Source organism: Heterocephalus glaber, unplaced genomic scaffold (genome assembly GCF_053883595.1).
Source record: "Heterocephalus glaber isolate CG9 unplaced genomic scaffold, H.glaber_assembly_v1.0 deba00001673, whole genome shotgun sequence".
Taxonomy (NCBI): domain Eukaryota; kingdom Metazoa; phylum Chordata; class Mammalia; order Rodentia; family Bathyergidae; genus Heterocephalus; species Heterocephalus glaber.
The window spans coordinates 24689050-24712642 of record NW_028258410.1 but is presented as its reverse complement, the minus strand read 5'-3'; the positions used below and the strand labels follow the sequence as shown (position 1 = coordinate 24712642).

The following is a 23593-nucleotide window of genomic DNA, read 5'->3' as shown; positions in this document are numbered from 1 at the left end:
GAAATCTGATATATATTTCATGAATAGTCACATAACTAAATTTGATAAACATTTTGTTCGACTGGGCATTTACAACAAAAGAGTCACATGAACATCTTCGTGGGCTTATTTTGTGCTAGTCACTTTGCTCACTTCCTTACATAACAGAGTTTACTTGCACCTCTTAAAATCTATGGAAGTTCTTCTCAAAGGGTGATCCTTGGCCATCACATCAGTAAAATCTGGTAACTTGTTTTCTAACAAGTAAATTTTTAAGTGAATTCCAGAACTGACATCCATTTTTAGATTCTGTTTATTGGTGTTGGTAGTCGAAGGGTTTTTTTTCCTCTTTCCCTATTCTATTATTAATCACACTGGAAATGTACTCATTATTTTACAAAACAGAAAATGAGAGAGTGTGGAGTAGGGAAGGTATAATTTCTGCCCAGAGGAATTTATAGACTGGGTAAAGATTCCAACAAAATAGCAAAAAGAGTAAAACACAAACATAAAGTCGAGCATTGAAATAGCATGCTTCCTGGAGGAAAACAGGGTTGGTGTAGAAAGAGCATTGCTCTTAGAATAGCCCAGAGCAGTGTTTCCCAAAGTATGGCCCAAAACTGGCTGCATTAAAATCCTCAAGGGACTAGTGTGAATTACAAATGTGAATTCTCTGTTCCTCCCAACCCTGAGACCTTAGGAATCAGGAATTCTGGAAGTGGAATAGGCCATTTCTGTTTTAACAAACCCTCCAGGTAATTCAGATGCCTGATAAAGCATAAATCCTATTAATATTCCTGTTTAACAAAGTGAGGAAATGGAGAGGTCAACGAATATGTTTCAGAGTAGTTTTAAATGCTGTGTACAGTCTCTTACCTGGAGACCTCGTTAAAAATGCAAATTCTGTTTCAGTGGGTCTGACCAGAAGTTCTGCATTTCTCACAAGCTGATCTGTAAGCCTCACTAGGGAAAGCACAGCCTTACATGGCTTTGCTGAGTGGCTGAGGTAGGATCTGGGCCCGGGTGAACTGATTCCAGAGTCGAGGGCACTAATCACATCTTCCATCGTCTTTGTAGTCCATAATAGTGCACAATTACACTCAATGGCTCTGTGAGTAGTGTACAGTATGCACTGTTCCAGAAACTTCCTTTGTTTAAATAATACAAAATGTCATTTTATAGAAAATGACTGCTTCATAGAAACAGTTTGAGAAATGCTGTGATGGAAGCCCAGACACCTAGCTTTCTGGCAGCCCTGGAGTTCTCTCCCTCAGAAATACAAGGTATCGGCCTACATTCTGGGTTAACAGCTTCTCTTAATAAGTGATATGTTATGGCCTGTCTAATAGGCTAGTAGACTGGGTGAAGTTTTATGAACCCAGCTCTATCACTCTACAGCAAGGGTTCTCAAATTTCAGTGTTCATCAAAATCACCTCAAAAGTGATTCTGGAAGTCTAGGGGATGCTGGATAATATACATTTTTTAATAGCTTTCCAGATGCTGTTGATGCTGCTGACCTTGGCCTGAGTATCCAGAACTTGATGGCTGATGTCATCTTCAGTCCATCATGGAAAGCAAAGGGCTTTGGAAAAAAAACCCCTCAATCCTAGGATCATTGTCTAAGGATAAGTGATTGGTCACCGTTCCCAGGGTACCTGGGCCTAGGGAAGGGATGTGGCGCCCACACCCAGGCCTCTTCTCTGTGGACAATGTCATGACCTAGGGATGACTGAGTCCCCTTGAGGCAAGGTTACTTTTTCTTTGTTCAGAGTCTCTTTCCCCTCACCCAGCTATATGCATCCTGCCCAGAAAGTGAATTTTTTTGCCAATTCAACCATTAAGGGTAAGACACGTGTTCTAAGTTGAACAAAGGCATGTTATATTCTAATCAGTAGTTCTGCTGGATCTGATTCATACCCATGTTTCTCTCATCATGACAATAGTTCTCTCATCATGACAAATTGAAATATCTCTCTTCCCATCTTCCTCCTTCTCTTTTTTCTTCTACTTATCTCTCTCTTTAAAATCAATTCAAAATCCAACTTCTCTGGGCTTGCTTTGCCATATGTGGATAAATTGGCTTACTTTAAGAGCATGTAATCCATGAAAGAACAGAGTCTGTAAATATCTACACAACCCTAGCATAAGTGCATCCTTCCACCCCCAGGCAGGACCTCTCCGTCTTCAGAACAACCTAGAGAGGAAAACAAGAGATGTGCCTAATTCATGGAACATCTGCTGTTTTCCTGCTACCTGATTATCTATCAATGTATCTATAATGGCCTCACCATTTTGCAATTCCCCATCCACTCTCCTCTGGTGTCATGACATTATTCCCTTCACAAAGAGATAAGATGTAGCCTGCAAAAAATGGCTGTCATTATTTCAGAGAGGGCAGGCAGCTTCGCCATTGATTTGTAATTGGTAGAAGTGGAAACATCACTGTCTTTATTAAAAGGAAACTGTTTCTGGTTTCATACAGCAGATATTATGTCTGCTTTACAGGAGATATTCTGAAGAGGGCTTAGGAAGACTTCAGTCGGCTTGAGCTTCTGGCATCAAAATATATAAAGAAATAAATAAAGTAAAATCAGGCTGAACGTTTCTACCCAAAAGTTACTCTGAATGCTCCAGGAATTTTCTGGCCAGAAAATATTTAGGTGAAATTCCCCCAATCCATTCATAGTGACTATTCTCACATTTAGTCATTCTGTTGCAATAGCATGACATTTGGAAACCTGCTAAAAATCTCACTCATTGCTTTTCTAAGAGAATATTTATACCTTCTTGGCATTCTCCAAAGAATAGCTTTTGATTCTTCTTTATTAAAAGTTAAAAGAAACAGAAGTAGATATAAATCATTTGTGATTAGCCATACTGAAACACTTCCAAGGGCCCACTGCAGGCATGGCAGGTGGCTTATTTGAGGTTGATTTCTGGGTTCAGAGCTCTGGAAGACAGTCAGGAAGGGCATGGCGTAAGCCCCACATGGAGCATAAGCCCTGAGTAGAGATGGTGAGTGGGTGGGGAAGGGTCTGTGCTGAGGCATCTCCCTGAGTGGCAAGACTGACTCCCCTTGCCCACGTGTGGCCCACTACTCAGAGCTCCAGACCAAGACCATTTCTTTAGAGGGTGCTGCTCTTATACATACGATGCTCCCGCCTTACCTACCCTGTCCCCAACAGCCCCTGGATTTCTCCAGGCCGATTTCTCACACTGTGGTGAAGGACTTAACTATGTGATTAGTTGCTCAATGCCTGTCTTTGCCACCAGAAGGTAAGCTGCATGAGGTCAACCCCATGGGGTACTTGCTCTCCACTCTCTCCCAGCTCCTGGTAGAAGAAGGGGGACAGGATGAGGAATGACAAAGAGTACAAACTGAGGATGGACTGAGGGGAGACATAGGGAAAAGTACAAGATAGAATAGTGGGGGAGGGCTTTACAGACCAACATGCTCAGAGGTGAGCTGCACAAGAAGGGAAAGAGGAGTCCCATGCAGCAGGTGCAGAGGGATTTGAAAGAATGCATTCTCTTCTGCAGATCCAAAGCCCATCTAAATTTCCATCCTCTGGATTGCCTGAAAGGAGCTGGTTTTGGTTTTTGCAGCATTGGTAATCAAACCCAAGCTTGACATATGCTAGCTAAGTGCTCTACCACTGAGTTACATCCCTAGCCCAGAGTTACTTGTTCGTCTGGAGTTTCCTTCAGGTGAAAAGTAGCAGACAAAGCATGTCATGATGGTGCTGCAAGTCTACACAAACACCAAAAACCATCAAACTTAAACAGTTTCATGGTTCGTAACTTACATCTCAATGAATCTATTAATAAAAGCGTCCCCCATGGCTTCCTAAACACAGGGTTCCTCGGTATGACATAGAAACATCAAGTGCATCCTGCCTACTGTATTGTGATCAGTAAAGTCCTTTGTCTCTGACCCAAGAGACTCATGTCTTCTGCCTGCATTTATACGTGATGGCAGGCAGCCTTGCTAGCCTGCAAATCATGTAAAATCCCAGATTCTTCAGACAGATGATTTCGGGTAACGGAGAGGGGAGGAAGATTTTCATGAAAGGAACAGCTAGCATCAACAAACACTGAAAAAAGGGTTAAGTGCAGACAGTACACATTTACAGTAGTTTGACTTATAATTCTTCAACTTTACAATGGTAAGAAAGTAATTTGCAGGCCGGGGATTTAGCTCAGTGGTTTCGCCGCCTGCTGTGCAAGCGCAAGGACCTGAGTTCGATCCCCAGTACCAAAAAAAAAGTAATTTGCATTCACAGAAACCCTACTTCAAATTTTTAATTTTAATCTTTTCCTGAGCTAGCCATACGTGGCCCAAAATCCTGCTGAGATGCTGGACAGTGGCAGGATCACAGCTCCCAGTCAGCCAAGCAATCATGAGGGGAAGCTATCGATACTCTACAATATACCACGTTGTTGAGCTACAGTGATCAGTAGGATAGGTGTATTAAATGTATTTTTGACCAATTCATGATGGGTGTAACAGGATGTAACTACATTATTAAGTCCAGGAGTGTGCTATAAAGACTGATAAGAACCCTTTGGCTTTAACAAGGAAAGTGCTACTGTCATTTATAAGGACCACTTACAAAGAACCTGGAGTTGAAGAAAACCACATTGCAAGTGTAGATATCACAGTCATGATACACAGTTAAGAAGGGAACAAGAAAAGTTAGAAGGCAACCAGAGGAGTCAATTTGATAAAAATTTCAAGAGCATCTTTATTTTGTTGATCTCATTTGTAGATTCAAGAAACTCAAATATTCATTAGTATATAGTACAGTGGCTGGCAAAGTAGAGATGTGCAAATATGTGCCAAATAAGTGAACTTGTTTGTGAATAGGAAGCCACCTGCATAGGATGTAAGGCTGGAGTGGTGACACAAGGTGACAAAGTCACAAGGTAGGCATGGAAGGATGAGCCCAGGTCTTGAGAATACAACACAGAACCACATTCACATCCTGCATTTATTGCTCACCGCCTGTGTAAATCTGAGGACATCATTTACTCCTCCAAGGTTCAGCCTCTTTGTCTACAGATGGGGCTGTAGTAACAGCTATCTGAAAGACTGGTTATGAGAATTAAATGCATTCCGTGCGCAAGCACTCAATAAATGTCAGCTGTTGGAAGTAATTTCACAACTTAATCATCATTGTTTCACAGTGGTGTGGCCATTATGCTAAAATCCAGTACAGAAGGGACTCCTGGTTCTGAAGCAGGCAAGAGGAGGAAGAGCTAATCCACGCAGTACTCCCAGTGCTGGGAACCAGCAGCAGCCCTGTGGGGCATCCAAACAGGTCTAATGGAAGAATCATCTGCAGCAGCACAGACTGATGTGCCTCCTTATCTCATCAGCCCTGGTACCGCTGACATCAGCCGATGAGCCCCTAGACCAAGAGCTGTTTCCTGCCAGATCAGGGTATGCTCCCGCTCCACTGCCTGTGATTTGTTTCAACACAGACATGGCCCTACTGAGATCTGTGCAGAGCATTTGGACACATGGCCTCCTTTCTGGATGCTTTCAATGTTATTTATTGTACAACCCCCCAGTGGAGTGAATCTTCAGTAGAGAGGCCTGGTGGTTAGCTCCATGTTGGGGCTGACGGAGTCTATCTGGGGTACTCAAGTAGTTTCAGGACAGAGTCCTGTCACCCATGTGCTAGATAAAACAGGAGCACATGCATGGAATATTCTAAGCACTCTTCTGGATGAACATGATTTGATGGCAATGACAAGGCTGTGGGAAAAGCTGAGGGAATTGGATCTGTGTCCTTGCTGGGGGCCACCACTTCTGTTGGAATTCGCTACCTAACGACAGCAAGGGCTCCTGCCACTCTTAGAATAGTCCATATCTAGAGAAAAGTGACCACTTTGTCATTATTTAACAGCATATATTTCTGTGTATATTAGTTTCCCATGTTCATTTTATAATATCTGGATGAAACAGAAACTGGAAATGAAAGTAAAAAGCATACATGATCCGTAATGACAAGTATGTTCATATTTGTTTTATAGTATTATATGTGTATGTGTATATCAGGATGTGTATATATTATATGCGTATGTATATGAATATGTTCATATATATGTGTTTTTCATAAAACTTTAAATATTATTTCATAACTTGTTTTTTTACTTAATTACATACTGTGAAAATGCTATTGAGTAAAGTCTATAATCAGATATTCAGTTGCTTCATTCCAGCATTTACTTAATTAATCTCTCTTGCTGAATATTTGGATTCTTCCTAGTTCTGTATCCTGTTGAACTTTTGGCCCACATTCCTGGTAATATCCTTATACATTACCAACAGTAAAATCATCCATTGGGTGAATATGCACATTTAAAACTGTACATAAATACTGCCTAAATATCTTTCAGAAAAGATGGACACATTTACGCTTTTGCTATGTTGCAGAGACAAGTCTGTCAGTGAAGTCCCACTTCTTTTTACCCTTTTTCTAAAAAAGCTTCCCTAAACTGTAAACCACTCTGCATATCGGATATTCTACTTTAAATATATACCACTAGTTCCTTGAAAAATTGCTAGAAAATTGAGAAGTTTGGGTTCCTTAGATCACTGTATCATAAGGAATTTTGAATGAAGTCTATTAACCATGGACCACAGCATTATCCTCTTCACCTCAACAGGAGACCAATCCAGGACGAGACAAGCTTATTCATACTATTTACTGGTCTTTTTTTAGCCTTTGCCCTGAAGCTCAAGGACTATTCTAAGCTCAGCTATATCCATTTCCATATAGGTCTTGGCCAAAAACTTGCACTGCAATTGCATGAAAGTCAACAGAAGCAAATGAAGTCTCTAAAGAGCATATAAACTTTCCAGGAAGACACAAACTAGTGATGTGGACTGGTGTTTCCCTTTAATCTAATTTTTGATCTGAAAACACTTAAAGAAAAGCAGGCTACAGAGTTCTGCTCTGTGAAAAGGGAGAGAAACAAGTCTACATGATATAGGTGGCAAGGATTTCTCTCAAACTGTGAGTCCAAGGACTGCTTCAGTACCACTGCAGAAAAAATGACCACTGATACCGAATTTTGGAAACCAAGACTTTCCCTGACTCAAAGTAATGGATTAAAAAGTTCCTCCCTTTGGTGAGATAGTGAAATTCCTGAGCTTACGGTGGAAGCTGCAGCAGGAAATAGCACTAGTGAAACATGGGACAGGATGTCACAGGATCACTCTTTTGGCCACAATGTGTCCATTTCACTTGCTTTGGAAACTCTCCGGCTGTCACCCCAGCAAGTCTGCCAAAGCCTAGGTGCTGGACCGGAGCCAAAGCAGTGCCTGGTGAGAAATCTGTATTGTCATGGCCTGTCTCACAGCAGGACTACAGCCATCTCCTGGGTGGTGATGTCTCGACAGGCACCTCCTGTTTTGCAGAAAGATGTTGACCTCTGTGATGATTAATATGGTGTGTCAACTGGGGCCACAGGCTGCCCAGATTCAGCATTGTTTCTGAGTGTGTCGGTTAGGTTGCTCCTGGAGGAAATCAACATTTGAATCAGTGGGCTTACTACCACAGACTGCCTTCCCCAAAGTGGATGGGCTCATCTGGTCTTTCAAGGACCGGAACAGAACAAAAAGCCCAGGAAGGAGGATTTTGCCACTTTGTTTCCCACCCACCTGCCTGAACTGGTCCATCAGTATTCTCCCCTTGAACTGGGATTCACACCATCAGCCCCTCCGGGTCTCAGAGCTTCAGATTTGTAGTGAAAGGCCACCCCACCTTGCTGAGGGCTCCAGCTTTTAGATAACGGCTTGTAGGGCTTTTCAACCTCCGTAACCCTGTGAGCCAATTCCTCCTAATAAATCTCTTCCTGTGTGTGCACTCGCATGTGTGTGTGTGGCCCACTGGTTCTGTTTCTCTGAAGAACTCTGACTAGCACAGCGTATTTCCAACTGTACTGCTGTATATAAGCCTGGACTTAATTAGCCACGCAAGCATTTGCCAGAGTCTAGTGAAAATATTCTCCTTCTCAGTTTTTCCTGAAATACAGATAAGGGAGACAATCCTTAGGGAGGGTTCCTTGGAGAAATAGTTATCAAGTATATTCCCTCACTGGCTATGTTTGAAGCATCCCAGGGTGGAGACAGAGTAGCAGAGAGCTGGGGACCTCCAGCATAGCTCTTCCACCGCTCCCCTCCCTCTCCTCCCTTTCCCAGATTGCTTTTACACAGAGCATCATTGTGTGGACCAGGCCTAGGAAAGCCACCTGTGAACCCTCACTAAGGCTGCGGTGGGGACGCTGTTCATGACATCACACAGTGTTTTCTTTACGAGGACTCTGGGGAACACTTCCTGTCTGGGCCTCTGTGTGAACAACAGTTAGAATTTTCCTGAGCACTTGGTTTGTGTTTATCTCACAGATGTCGTGAACCATCCATCTGACAAGTTGTCTTTATTCCACTGCCAGAGGTGTTGCTGTGGGCCCTGTTTGTGACACACCCCTCAGCAGCAGGTGTTCAGAATGCAGTTTTTGCATTATTATCAGCTCCAGTGTGGTCTTTCCTACTACCTTGTGTTACCTCACTTTTAATTTATGCCATCTTGTCATGTTTTATATCTCATTGTAAACCGCCTGAAAAATGTTCCTTGAAATAAGATTTGGTTTACATTGAAAAATAGATAAATAAATGATAAGATGTGGAAGAACCGTACAATGTGTGTTCCTATCAATTTTCCTCAAAACTTCCATTATGTTCTGCTTCAATATCCCCACGCTAACAGACCTAAGCTTTAGAGACTGCACCTCAGAACTGTAGCAATAACAATCCTCAAATAATTGAAAAACCCAAATAAAGTTGCTCAAAATGTTGTGACTGTCCCAGTTCATTCTCCAGACCTAGCCCAGGCAATGCCATTGAAATGACAAAGTTTCTTGGGTCCAAGCTGCAGTTTAATACTAATTATAATGAAAAGACTAAATAACACTGCCTAATACTGGAGCGACTTGGAAGGAGGAGCAGACAGCCCTCTTTGCTGTGGTGCGTTGCAGTTTGCTGTGCTGCTAAGTAGCAAGAAAGAACTATTAGTCTGTAGATGGGCTTTTTCTCCCCAGGGAGTTTCTAACTGCAGGAAATGGGCTCACATTTAAGAAGAGAGGTGACAGTGTGAACTCCCATCAAAGAATACATGGAACTATTTGGGAAAATGAGCACATGAAAACAATGTCCTTAGTCATCAGGGAAATGAAATTTAAAACCAGGAAGAGATACCATCACACACCTATTCGAATGGCTAAAGCTAAAAGGAAGGACTGACCCCAGTGAGGGCTGGTGACACTGGTGCAGCAAGTAGAACGTTTCTAAACTGTTGGTGGGAATGTAAAATGGTTCAACCATTTTTGAAAACAGCGTGTTGTTCTTTAAAAAGTTAAACATCCGTCTACCTGGGGACCTGGCCATTCCATTTCTAGCTGTTTACACAAGAGAAAGAAAGTACTGTGTCCACACAAAGACTTGCATATGCATGTCCACAGCAACTTCTTTGTAGAGCCCCAAAGCTGCAAACAACCCAACAGGTGTCTATCAGTAGATGAATGAATATATAAACTGTGCTGTAACCATACAACGGACTATTTCTCGGCATTAACTAACAAAGTATAGATGCATACAACAACATATATATCTCAGAATAATTATGTCCAGTGGAAGTGAAGTATATATTGCAGGATTCCACTTATATAAAAGTCTAGATCATGTAAACGAATATATAGTGTCAAGAAGCAGGATAGTGGTTGCCTACTACACATTGTGGTGGGGAGGGCAGAAGAGAAGATTGAAATGGGAGAAAGACATTTTTTTTACCCTGCACTTGCCAGGCAGGCGGTGGAACCACTGAGCTACATCCGCGGCCCAAAAGAAATTTTTTGAGGGGGTTATTTCAATAACTTGTGTTCATTAACTTGACTGTAGAAGTAGCTTTACATGTAAACATATAGCAAACTTAAAAGTTACATATTTTAAATATCACATCTCAATTATACCTCAATATAGTTGCTTGAGAAAAAATATTATTTTTGGTGGTGGTATTGAGGATTGAACCCACAGCCTTTATCACCCCTATTTTTTTTTTTATCTTGAGCCAGAATCATATTAAGATGTTAAGCTGCCAAGGCTGGACGAGAACTTGTGACCCTCCCGCCTCAGCCTCCCAGAGTACTGGGATTAGCCACAGCCACATGCAGCTCATGGCTACTGCTCTAACTTCTGTGCTGCCCCAGGATTCGGTATCTGTGTTCACACTGGCAAGACTACCCTAATGCTACCACAGTGTGTATTCCAGTCCTGTGGTATACTCCTTGCCTTTATCTCCCACCCAAAGAGATTCTTTCTCATCTTGTTAATGAAGCAGCATCAATGACACAAATAATAGAAAAAGAGAGTCATGCTTAAAATCCTTCCTGACGGATGTCACTGATGGATTCATTTAACCAGAGAACAGATAGTTTGTTTTAGGGATATATTCTGAACAGAGAGGAACTGTTTGCCCAGGTGTACTGGCGAACCACTGTATATACAAGAACTGTTATAAACAACATTAATATTTTGTGATGTCACAGACCCAGAATCTAAAATGCTCAGTTTGCCTTAGACCTGGTAGTTTGGGTTTAAAAGACAAAGTTTGTAAGGCAGTAGCTAGGGAAGGTTATAGTCATAACTTCTAGATCTGGAACTTTTAGGTTTAGCCTCAGTTTGTCCATCTATGAAATGGGTACACTGATGCCAGTCACATTCTTTCTTCCTTTACAGAGGGAAGGACCAGTAGGAGCGGGCACTTCCTCCCTTCTTACCTGAAGCCAAAGTTTGTCATGCTGAGACCACTTCCCACCAGCAATGCACTGAAATGTGGCATTCTGCCCCACGTTCACCTCGACGTTTTGGAGTCGTAGAAAATGGGGTGCTTTTCCTAAGACAGAAACCAAAGAGCACGTGAGGACAGTATTCAGCAGCCTGCAGCACTGCCCTGTCATGGATGGCAGCTGACGATTGGCACTGGGCAGCACGGGAAGTGTCCCTGGGAAGAGGTCTCGCTCGGTCAACAGCTGATGGGTCACTTCGGAGGCAGCCACCAATCCATGGACTTTACACACGTCATTTCACTCAAGCCTCGCAAAATTCCCATCTCACAGAACAGAAATCTAAAGCTCCGAGGGATTCTACAGCTTCACCCAGTCAGACACTCAGAAAGCAGGGAGGCAAGACAGAAACCCAGGTCTCTGAGACCCCCAAAGTCCTTGTTACCAGCTGCTGTGTGATATTATGCTGTAAAACTGGCACGTGCACCCTAAACACATCCAAATTGGCTACTTCCCCCAGGACTGGCACTGAATGAAAGACGGAACCAGAGAATTCAAAGCCAGGAAAACAAAAGATTGGGGTGGGGAATGGGGAAGGTATTCACCGTAAGAGAGGCCTTCCTGCTCCCTGGGTGGGCAGAAAAATGAAGCTGAAGTAAAGCATCTTTGGCTTCAGATCGGCCCTTGGCCTTGATGCTGCTGCTGTAATGCAGGTGAGGAGGACGAAATGCGGAGGATGAGAGCCAGGAAGAGGGCGCTAGTAGCCCTCAGTCACTGGGCCCTGCCATGGGACAGACAGCACACGCAGGGTCAGGTGCAATAACTCATTGAACCCAAGCCAGCGGGCAGTGGCGCTGCTAAACTGTATGCGAGGGAACTGGGATCCAGAGAAATCCGGGGTTACAAGGACCACAGGTGCTCTTAGCTCTAAGCAGTGGCGCTCCCTGAGCAAGAGTGGGTAGTGAGACATGGATGCTGTGGACCAGAGAGCAGCAGAAAGGGCTTTCGAATGGAAATCAATGTCTCTACACAATCAATTCTAGGATTAAACATAGGTTTTCTGTTGGGTAACTTGGATTCACCCTTTTCCTCGTTTGCTCTCCAAATACCAGCAATGTTAGTTCTATATCAGCTGACCATCTATGACTAGAAGGATGAGTTTCTTCTTGAGCACAATAGAGGATCCCTACCATCACTGACAAAACCGGTGGTGAACCTGGCCTAGACTAGCCCAGAATGGGACCCAGTGTAAAGTTCTGAGGGGATCAAAGAGGATCCACACACCATCTTTCCAGAGGGAGCTAAACACAGACAGACAAATAGTAACAATAATGTCATTCCTGAAAACTCCTCCCAGCCAGGTACTGTGATAAATGCTTTGCATGTTTTATCTAATTCAATCTTATTCCACCCCTGAGAAGCAGACGCTGTTGTCATTTCCCTGCTAGAGAGGTAGAAGACAACATTCAAATAAATTTAATATTCCTGAAGCTACACAGCATCGGTGAGAGACAGAAACAGAACTCATTCCAGTGCTATTTGAGCCCCAAACTTGGGTTTTACATAGCACACTCTCTTGGGTCTTGAGCATCGAGGGTGAAGATAGTGTCACCAGACAGACATTAGGCTCCCAGGCAAGACTGTGCTGACTCTCCAGGCTCCTCTTCTTGCTCCAAAATATCTTCCAGTGGCCCCTTTCCTTGCTTAGGTTTTTACTTTGAATTGACTTGTCTACCAAACTGTTTCACAAAAACCAAGGACCTTGGTGTGATCAGGCACACTTGCTGGGAGAAAATAGACACCTTCTGCTCAGGTTTTTAAACTAATGACGACAGCTCAGAGACCCTACACGTTATCTTCAGGACCCTGTGGCTAGAGTGGCATCCAGGGTCCAAGGGCCAGGAAATACCACTCCTGGTGGACTTCTCAGAGTTTAAGATTCCTGCATCTAGTCAACCTGACAAATGTCATGCTGCTTTGATTGCCTGAAATTGTTTTCTTTTGGCTCTCCTGTATAATTTTGTAAAGTTATTTTTGGAACTATCAGCTCAAGTCAATTCTTCAAGAAGGAATAGAGTGAACCTTGTAAGTCAGTTTATGCCACAGGTTTGGAGGGGTATGTATGCCCCATGGCAGAAGGGCATAAAGAATATTAGCTACAGTGCTGGGAATCTTTGGGTGAGGTTTTACAAAGAGGTGCTCTTCCCTTACCCTTTGGGACACTGGACAAAAAATTAAGGTCTACAGTTAGAGACAGATCTTCTCCAGACCCATGTCCTCAGCTTGTTTCTGACTCCTCTCCTCTCCACTTCTCCTTTCTCAGCAACAGACCTTTTGTCTTGATTCTTTCATCTTCCATCCCTCTCCTCCCTCCCTTCTGGATTCAGAATTTAGATGTGTAATGCCTCTGGTATTAATATTCTGGGGAGTCATCGGTGATTTACAGCAGAGATGTCAAACCTGTACACCTACAAGAACTAGACAGTTATATAAATTAATAAAGTGGTTCTGTTGTAAATCAAAACAAAAACCCCACCTCCTCGCCGCATCTTTCATTTTCCCACTTTTGATAGAGATGTGGGTAAAATAAAGACTTCTCTATGGAAGAGAAACAGTGTTGCAAGCACAGTTACATCTGGGATCTGACCCCAGCCTCAACATTGGGAGGGCAAGAAAGAGTGGTAGGTGTCTGGGCGAACCGCAGAGACCCTGTGCCCCACAGAAAGGGAGCAGCTGCTGCTTCAAACCAGGACAGGGAGGGAAGGAAGGCAAACGCGCTTCCCTCAGGGTTTCTCAAGAGAAATCCAGATTTCACGTGAAATCTCTCAATCTAAAATCATGACTGAATTTTTAAAAACGTGCAATTTTAACAAGACACATTAACAGGCAGGCTCTATTAGTTTGTGGTTCCTGGCATATCGCTCTCACGTAAGTCACCTGGAACAATTTCCACTGGCCACCCTTGCTTTGCCTGCTCCCCTCAATTCAGCGACATCCGTATCCCTCCATGCACCACACTGTAGAGGGCGAGTGAACGTGAGCCCTGAATCCCAGGAAATGATCTCAACCACCTCTTCTTGCTCAGCATTCTCCCCATTGTCCCTCACTCCTCTCTATGCTCCTCGAGGCCTGGGCTCACTCCTGGCTCTGGGCAGACACCTCTCTCCTCATGTTGCAGACCTGTGTGACCCTCCTCTGAGCTCCTGACCTCTCTTACCCCTTCCTCCTCTCCTCCACTCCACTCTCCTCTTCAACCAAGCATTGTTTCCACTATTTCTCCTCCCACCCCAGCCCCAGCCTCTTCAGCTCTGGGAGAGAAATTATTCCACCAGCTTCAGCTCACCAACCTTCAGCCAAACACAGCTGACCTCCATACCCAGGCCAGTCTTCAGGTGTGGTTTTAAGCATCCTCTCTTCTCCCTTAGGAAACTCAGCTCCCCCAAAAATGGGATCCCACAGAATGGGGTTAAGAGAAAGCTAGCTGCGCATTTGGGGCAAAAATGCCTTGCTGCTGGTGACATTTAAACTCCGGCAGATGTCAGTGCAGCATCTGAAGACATATTATTGTGCCCTTTATCTCGCTCTTTTAAACCTGACAGAGCTCAGTAGGAAGCCACACAATTGAAGATAAAGCTTAGTACATACATTAGAAACACATTGCAGATGCTCTGTGGGCTCAGGCACATGGTCTGCAAGGTTGTGATGGGAAAAAAATAGATTTTAAAAAATTCTAAAAGTCAACTTAGGAGTTAGAAACTTTGAAACCAAGTGGAAAATCATGCTGACATTTACCGTACACAGTTATAACTGCAGAGGCCCTGCTAATGGCTAACACTGAAAAACGGCAGCGATGGTAACTATTGGCTAAAATACTTTTGGAATAACAAAAAAAAAATGTTAAATGGGCTATAAAATATAGACAAGAGATTTTGGGTTGTAAGAGAAAATAACTTCCTTTGAGTATAACACCTGTTGGTCACTGCTTTGGAAGCTTTCGGGAAAGCATTTAAAGTCATCACTTCAGTTCTAATCGATACATGACACAACTTGCAAATCAGGCATTCACTCCCCCGACAGAACTTTTGGAATAATTACTGGAATCACTTCTTGGTAAACTCTGGTCATATATTAATGGCAAACATGTTTTGAAGGACAGACTGAAGAATTAAAAACTGGAGGACCTAAAGGAGACATATATTCTTCAATATAGCTCAATTTTAACAGTTTGTGAGTAAAGTCCTAAATACATTAATTCTAAGGCTGGGGGCTGAGGAAAATACTTGCAGTGTAAAGGACAGGTCACAGCTACTACGTATTGCATGCCATTTGGTCTCAGAAGCAGCTCCCCAGGCCCGCGATCAGCACCTCGGGAGGCAGCACACATGCTCAGCTCTCCACAGACGTGCACCACTGCCTTCCTTAAGCCAAAGGTCTGGGAGCAGACAGACGATCCGGCGCGTTGGTCTTCCACTCCGACTCATCAAATAACACCAGTCAGCCAGAGTCCCTACATACATCTAGGATCTAGCCACCACTTGCTATTTCTATGTTTTAGGGTTCTTCACAGCACTGCCTACCATCTGTCATGGGCTAAATTGTGTCCCCTGCCAAAATCATACCTTGAAGCCCTGATCCCCAGTGCTTTAGAACGTGACTATATTTGGAAACAGGGCCTTAAACAAAGTGATTAAGTTCTAATGAGGCCATTGGGTGGAACCTGATCTAATCTGACTGGTGTGTTCATAAGAAGAGGAAATTTCTTACCTACCGAGAGACCCCACGGACCACACACAGAGGAAAGACTCTGTGAGGACACAGTGAGAAGGTGAACATCTGCAAGCCAAGGAGAGAGGACTCACGAGACGCCAAACCCGTCAAGACCCTGACCTTGGACTTCTAGCCTCGAGAACTTTAAGAAAATATGCTTTGGCTGTTTAAACCATCCAGTGTGTGGTATTTTGTAATGGCAGTCCTAGCAAAGTCATTCATCATCTGTTGTATATCATATAATTACCTCATTACTTGTTTTATTGTCACTCCCTTCCACTTCAATGGAAGCTCATGATAAAGAGAATGAATAGAGAGCACACTCCCATAAACCCAGAATAGTGCCTGGCACTAACTCCACGCTCAGTAAATACTTGTTGGTTGATAAACGGATAGCTCTTCACCACCCTAGTCCCAGTCCCACCATCTCTTGCATGGCTCCAGAACTTCCCTCCTCACAGATCTCCTGACCTTCTCTGTGGTTCTTCAACTCATTTCCCACCAAGCAACTAACTGATGTCCTACCTATCTCCAGCACTGCTTCCCTACACTTAAATTAGCATCTAAACTGTTGTTTAGGATGATGCCCAAAGGCCTGAGTGGTCAGGACCCATGTTTCCTTGGACCACTTTCTCCTCTGTTTCAACTGCTCAACACACACTGACAGCACTGGATGACTCCCACCCTGGGTCTATCTTCTCTGCCTGCAATACTCAGGTCCCCAAGCCACTGCACAGAAAGCTCCTTCCTATGATTCCAGTCTCAGCTCAGAGCTGAGCTCACCTGACCATCTACCTAAAGAATCCGCCAATCTTATCACTCATATTCATTATATTACAGTACTTACAGTGATCTGAAATTATTAATTACTTATTTAATTTGAGTTAATTAGTGCCTTTCTTCCTACTGCCAGTTTGCTAAGTAAACATCGTGAGCACAAGGACCTAACTTGTCTGTCCTAAGTAAACACTGCCCAGAGCTGTTCTTGAATACATAGCACACACTCAATAATCTACTTGTTGAAAGAAAAGATGTGAAAACTCATGGGCTAGGTATGGATTGAGCACTGGTCCTTGGGAAAGGGCTTTTGTTAGGCCCTACTCAACTCCACATGATCCATGGGCTATGAATACATACCAGGAAGCTGTATATGCTACCAAAATTTCCACACGTAATTAAGTGGGATTTTCCTAATTCTAGCCACTCTTACAGGGGCCCCACATTGTGGTTTCTGGGAAATTTGTTCTTAAGCCTCCAAGAAACTGAGGTTGAACTCAACAAAACACATTATGCAGGAATAAAGCCAGAGCCATGTCTTCCTGAGTTATATCCCACGGCCCATTTGCTGGGTAACTAACTGGCTCTCAGCAATTCTATAACCATGCAATCCATACTCCTCAGCAGGAGGAAGAGGAAGTTGTCATAAGAATCCTAAATTCACAGAGCACCAACAAAAGGAAGAGTCCAGAGGAGCCAGGAGACTCTGGAGGTGGAAAGGCATTCAAATGGCATCCAAAGAACACTCTCCCATGAAGCCTTATCAGAGGGAATGGAGTGTTTTCCAGTGGTGACAGCTATGGACAGTGCTTAATGCTAAAATAGAACTTTTACCAGACTGGGACAAGACATAGTAACAAGGTTGGGTGGTATGGTAGATGTAAAAATTCCTACTAGAGCACAGAGTTCTGGGATCCAGGGAGAGAAAGTTATGCTATATTCTGCTGGAAAGAGCCAAGCATCACCTACTGGTAAGGCCAAGTCCAAACATCCAGCATAAAGGTATGAAGCAGTAATGTTGCATGAGGATGAATGCATACAGGACCTGATGAAGATAGAAGGCTTGTTTCAGGGAGGCTGCCCATAACTGGCGACCATGCAGGGCTGAGCGTATGGTTAAAGGGACCACAGTTAGGGCAGACATCTCCTGACAGTTGTCTAGTCTTAAATCAAATATCACAGTTTAATGGGCAGCTGATGCTAACAGGGGTCAGGGAGGGAGATACTGTATTTAATCCTGGTAAAGGGAACTCATGTGCATGTCCACTATGTTAAGCCTGCATAGCTAGGGGGACTTCTAGCATATTCTTCATATGAAGTCTGGTTCAGCAGAGATATTTTGCAGGCATGACTAAATGGATGGAATCATCCAAGAAAGTCTAAAAAACACAGGAAGTAGCCCACAGAGTATGGACTTTATGCCAGGGCACCGAAGTAACTAGGAGACTTCATCATTCCTGGGATGTTGACCAGTTTCTGAGAAAGAGCTCTCCAAAATACAAGCATTGTCTGGAACTTGGAATTTATCTCAAATTCCTCCAGAGAAGGTGCTCAAAAACAGTGAGTCACACTTTGGCATTCTAGCACCAGGAAGAGGGAAAGATGTGGTGTTTGCGGGGCCAACAAATTCACTGCAGTAAAGTGGAAAGAGTAATTTCAACTAAAGCAAGATGGATGGGGCTGAGATGAGAATAGCCCCCATATGAAAGAATTACAAGGTTCCTAAGGAGAGCACATATGATGTCTCTTGAAGTAGTAGCAAACCACACCAGAGCCCACAGCACAACTACTATGGTTTGAACTCTCAACTCATGCAAAAGTTCAATCTCCAAAGTCATTGGCATTGAGTGGGTGACCACTTATTCCAACTCTGATGTTTAGAAGTGGTGTTTCTGGAAAGTGAGTAGGCTTAATAAGGTCATTACAGTGAAGCACTTATGACGAAATCCTGGTGTTCTTTTAAGAAGAGAGACAGAGACCTCACAGACACACATGCGCTCCCTGTCTCTTGCCATGGGATGATGTGCAGTGCTCCAGGACTTTGCCAGCAAACTCATCACCAGATCTGAGCCGATTGCACTGCCATGCCCTTGAACCCTAAAACTGTGAGCTAAATAAACCAACTTTCTTTACAAAATTATCCTGCCTCTGGTACTTCTTTATAGTACCAAAAAGCTGACTAACCCTACGACTTGTGGCCATACCAGGAGAGTGGAGAGAGCTCTCCTAAGTTATCTGGAACTAGATGACCACCTGGAAACTAACAGGACTCTCCAAAACGCGGAGTAAGGACAAGCTCTGGGGCTAGCGTCCCAGCTACCCTTTCTGCAAGCTGCCGTAATCCCCATGCATAGCTCTTTGATTACAGTGCCCTGGAACAAATGTCTCCAGAAATGATGTCATCACAGTTACCTTCACTCAGGACTTGCTCTCTTTGATTCAGCGGGGAAAAGGAAACACATTGAAGTGTCTTCAACTAAATACTACAAAGGGGGAACTTCAAGGGGAAAGTGGATGGATATGGAGGATGGTGTGCCTCTGAGCATTCTTGATACTGTGCCCTAAGTACTAACTCCTATCAGAAATCTCTCTCTAGGCCTACATGAAGCTGATGAGTATATTTTAAATTATTCTTTAAAGAATTAATAGCTCTGGGGTACTTTTCCCTGTGAGTGAACAGTGTGCTAATTTTCTCAGTGTTTTGGTGTCATTCCTTTTTTTGAGACAATTGCACAAGATTCTATCCAAAGCCCTCTAATTCTTCCCCTTCAATGGTCTGAATCCCACTAATAAACAATCAGGACTTTAGACTCCCTTAATAATGGAGAGAGATTCAAACAAAGATGTTTTGCCACTCTCTGCAAATTCCTAGAGGTGTTGCCTGTTGAACAGGCCGGCAAAATTATGGATTTATTCAGGACTGATTGCATTGGGTATGGAAGCATTTTTGAAGGATTAAAAGAGAGAGCGAGTGAGAGATGTTTGTGAGCTGAATGAATAGGGGTGGTGCAGCATCCCCGCTATCCAGTCTGGCATGGAGCAAGGCTGCTTTGGGGGAAGGAGTCAGACTTACTGCATGGATGAGCAAGGACCCGGACCTCGTCCACAGCGATGTAGCCAGGATGACCTTTCAAAGAGACGGATTCAAAAATCACCTGCAATACACAGGGCAGGAGTCAATTTTGCAGAAGCTGTTTTAGGCATTCATTTTAGGAGGCTGCCCAGCCCCCAGTTCCTTTTATGTTTCAGCTTCCCATCAGAACCAACCAAAGAAACCCTATGTTAGGAGGGCAAGCTACCCTGCCAGTTGACTTGGATTTAAAAACAAGGCAAAAGGACCACACTCTGGTGACCAGTGACAGAAGTCAGCCGCATGGAATATTTTTAATGGATTTCTGAAGTAACACTTAGATGCAGGAAAAGCAAGCTGAACCTGGCCTGAGGACCCCAATTTGCACTTCTTTCATTGTGGTTTCAAATGAGGCAGAGAAGAACCACTTTCTACTGTCCCAACCCGCTTCTGAAGGGTTTGAGAAAGATGCTTACCTTGGAAACCAGCATAAGCCGAGGGGATTCACTCTGATTTGATTCTACATTCCCAAGTAACACACTTCATCTACGTTTCCTAATAATACCTTTTAAAAATAAGAAACAACCTACCTGTTGTTATCCAGGCACAGGGGGCAATAAGTTCTTGGAATTCTTCACTCTGACTCCAGCCTCATTTCTTATTAAAAATTTCATAATTGAGTTAGCAGCTTCCCCCACACCCAACCTCTATCTTCATGTAGAGGATAGGAATAGCTTTGTGGGCAATGCCTTTGATGTCCCTAAGTATTGGTACCTTCATCTCCGACCTATTGCAGCTGTATCCTCAGGCTTACCTTTTCCTACTCTAAAACCTGGAAATTCCACTTTTCCACACTTTGATATAATTTCTAGTCCACAGCCCACTCCCAATTCACTTCTCTTTGGTCTGCTTCTAAGACTCACATGGTATCTAGACCTCTGTTCTTCTAGAGTCTGTCCACACACCTGGACCTTTCTGTATACTCCAAGAGCCCAAGTTCCTCCCAACATGTTGGCTAATACCCATAAAATTCTCTGCATAAGCTCCAATTCCTTTACACCTTTATTCCAACATTGCTGAGCCTACTGAAAATCTACTCTCTCCACTACTGTACCCCACAAAAATGATCCACCCACCCAGTTCCAGCAGACATCACATTTTCAAGAGGCAAGAGAACAAGAGAGGGGCTGATTTCTAAAGTGCTACCCACCTACCTAGTCGTTATCCAAACTAACAACAATCTCTTCTCCGCAGGAAACACCAGTACTCTTGACTTTGATTCCCCACTGCATTTTCTAGCTTCTTGGTTCTCTCAGTTTTCTCTCTTTATCCTGTATCTTCAAACCCTGTCTTTATCCCTGACCTTGACGTATGTAAATGTTTGGGCTTCTTTTCTTGAAAAATACCCCTTTGTAGTAGGTTCTTCTCTATTACCAGCCGGGTGTGTTTCAATCACACTTCAAATTCTCAAAAGTTGAATCAGCACTCACTCCCAACATTTCCTTACTCCCTCCTGCAAAACCTCAGCCTGCTAAGTAATTTGGATTTTGTCTCCGACACACTCCCAAAACTGCTCTCATGACAGACACTAGCAATAATCCTAACTGCCAAGTCCAGTGAATATTTTTCCAGTCTTCATCTTGCTTAAGAAGGGAGATGATGTGGTGCTTGAGCTCAGGATCAAAAGGCTTGAGTTGGAGTCCTGGCTATGCCACCTACTGGTGTGTTTTCTTGGGCAAGATACCTTATTGCTCTGTGGCTCAGTTTCTGTCTACAATTCAGTGTCTACCTCATTGTGGAATTTTTTGTATTAAAAAAGTTAATATGCTAATTAGGGCGATAGAATATTCTCAACAAATGTCTACTGTAATTATTACTATTTGAACACCCTTCTACAACTGTCAGTGTTTATTACTTCTCCCTTTCTGGATCTCCCTATTATTTCGGCTTGGGATGTTTCATTCTCACAGTTTTTCATATAAATCTGAGACTATTCTACCATCAATATGTAGACCTCCTTTGCCTTATTGCTCAGTTGACAATAGCAGCATTTGTTAAATCTACCTCTGTCTTTCCAGCTCTGCTGTTAGGATGGACCTTACGAAGCTGCCTTTTGTAGGTCTAAACCAATCAGTTATCTGTGTCACTGTTCTGGTTTAACCTACCACCAATTTTTATCTCTATCACCTTGATGACTTTCAAGACAGACTTTTCTCTCAGTCTTTTTCTCCTCAGTTTAAGCCAATCCTGTGGATGAATGGCAAGATGTGCGATGAAATCATCAGGAAAACTTCCCTGTGGAATTGTTTTGTGGCTTATGTGGTCCAGATCTGTGGATTCAAAGCTCAGTGTACTCAGTGGGACCTGGAGCTCTAATAGTTAGAGCAAATGAGCAGGAAATTGTTGGAGACAGTGGCAATGGCTGTGAAGAGGCAGCGTCCTTGGTGGTAGAAGATCTATCAGTAAAGTAACATGTGGGTCCCTGGGAATTATGTGAAGTGATTGGGTTTGAGAGTTGCACAAAGCAGGGCAGCTGCTGAAGCATGACAATCATTCCAGCAGAGTGGTTTATTAAGACAGCAGGGTCCTTCAGAGAGAATTAACAAACAGAAGCGCGCAGGATGTGGGAAAGCTTGCAAAAATAAAATTCTGATAACGCCTTCTTCTTCAGAAGGGGAAATCAACAGAAAGCCTTTCTATAAAGAATCACATGTCTAGTTATATTTTTTAATAACTCAAAGGAAACCAAAGTCAAAGTCCATAGGAAAAAAGTAAAGTAAAATAAAACATAAAAATCAATCCATTTAAAAAGAAATAGCAGGGACATATTCAAACTGTGTAATAAAAAATGAAAAAAGTAAGAGAACATCATTCTGCTTTGACAATAAATATAAAGGAGTTAAAATAGAGACAATCCCCCAGACCATCTAAGTAATCAAAGTCTAACTGTGTGCCATAACATAAATACCTAAAATAGAATGGCTCAATAACCTTAAAAATAACAAGTTTAACAAGGACATAATGAGCAGAGGCAAATAAACAGAAAATAGTTGTTGCAAAAGTAATGTGAATGCCTCAAACTAGACTTTTAACCAATAGGAAAAGTAAAATCCACTAAGTGGACTAACATGACTTTTTAAAACATACATTAGTCAAGAAACTTCAAGGAAAACACAATAGAAGAAACAGAGTACTTGAAAACTTTAACCCATGTCTTAGATTCTGACTAATGAAACAGAAAAGGTAAAGATACCATGTATATTTATAAATAAATATATACCATATAAATATAGTGTTATATTACTAATATATCATACAAATGGTGAAAAATACATGTAATGTAAGGAATAATGTATCAGAGAGTGAAACTTCTGTTCAAATGCTCAAGGATTTATGAAAAGATCATAGAATGCCTGTAATCCCAGCACTTGGGAGGCTGAGGCAGGAGGATCACTGTGAGTTCAAGGCCAGCCTGGGTTACATAGTGAGTGCAAGGCCACTCCGAACTATATAGCAAGACCCTGTCTCAAAAAACCAAAATTAAAAGAAAAGATCATAAACTAGATCACAGTATAACTTCAATAAATCTCTCAAAAGAAGAAAATTATATAAATTGAGTCTATATACTTTCGAATCAAATTTACTGAGATTAGAAAATAATGACAGAGCCTTAAAAATCAATTTCTTAAAGATACACAATACCTTCTTAATAACTATGATGTCTGGGCCAGGGATTCAGCTCAGTGGTTCCAGCACCTGCCTCGCATGCGCAAGGTCCCGAGTTCAATCCCCAGTACAAAAAAAAAAAAAAACTATGATGTCAAAGTATGCTTTGTATATTAACAAAGTATGAAACAAAATTGAAAGTCAGTGACAAGCTGAGAACAGTCCTTGCAATACATATGCCAGCTAAATGGAATATATCTTTTTTGTGTGCAAAGGACTATTGAGAATCAAAAAAATGAATAAATCCTCCAAATGAAAAACTGGAAAATGATTTCAGCAGGTAATTCACAAAAGATAAAGTGGAATAGTAATTATCTCTGAATGCAAATTTTTTAAATGACACAGGAAATTCTCAGAAGGTGCCCCAGAAGATACCTGCAGCTCAGAGTGGAAGTGATTGCCCCATCACTGTGCACTGGTGTGGG

At 42.7% G+C, this 23593-nt stretch overlaps 1 protein-coding gene across 18 annotated transcripts in view; it reads right to left on the bottom strand.

Moving 5' to 3' along the window:
- Positions 1 to 23593, bottom strand: part of Ptprt (protein tyrosine phosphatase receptor type T) — a 1083111-nt gene that overhangs the window by 662623 nt on the left and 396895 nt on the right. For all 18 annotated transcript variants that reach the window (XM_087197882.1, XM_087197888.1, XM_087197890.1 and 15 more), the window contains exons 4-5: positions 19446 to 19527; positions 10823 to 10938 (exon numbers count right to left, since the gene is read on the bottom strand). In XM_087197882.1, the coding sequence (XP_087054008.1) occupies positions 10823 to 10938; positions 19446 to 19527 (198 nt within the window). The remainder of the gene's footprint in view (positions 1 to 10822; positions 10939 to 19445; positions 19528 to 23593) is intronic.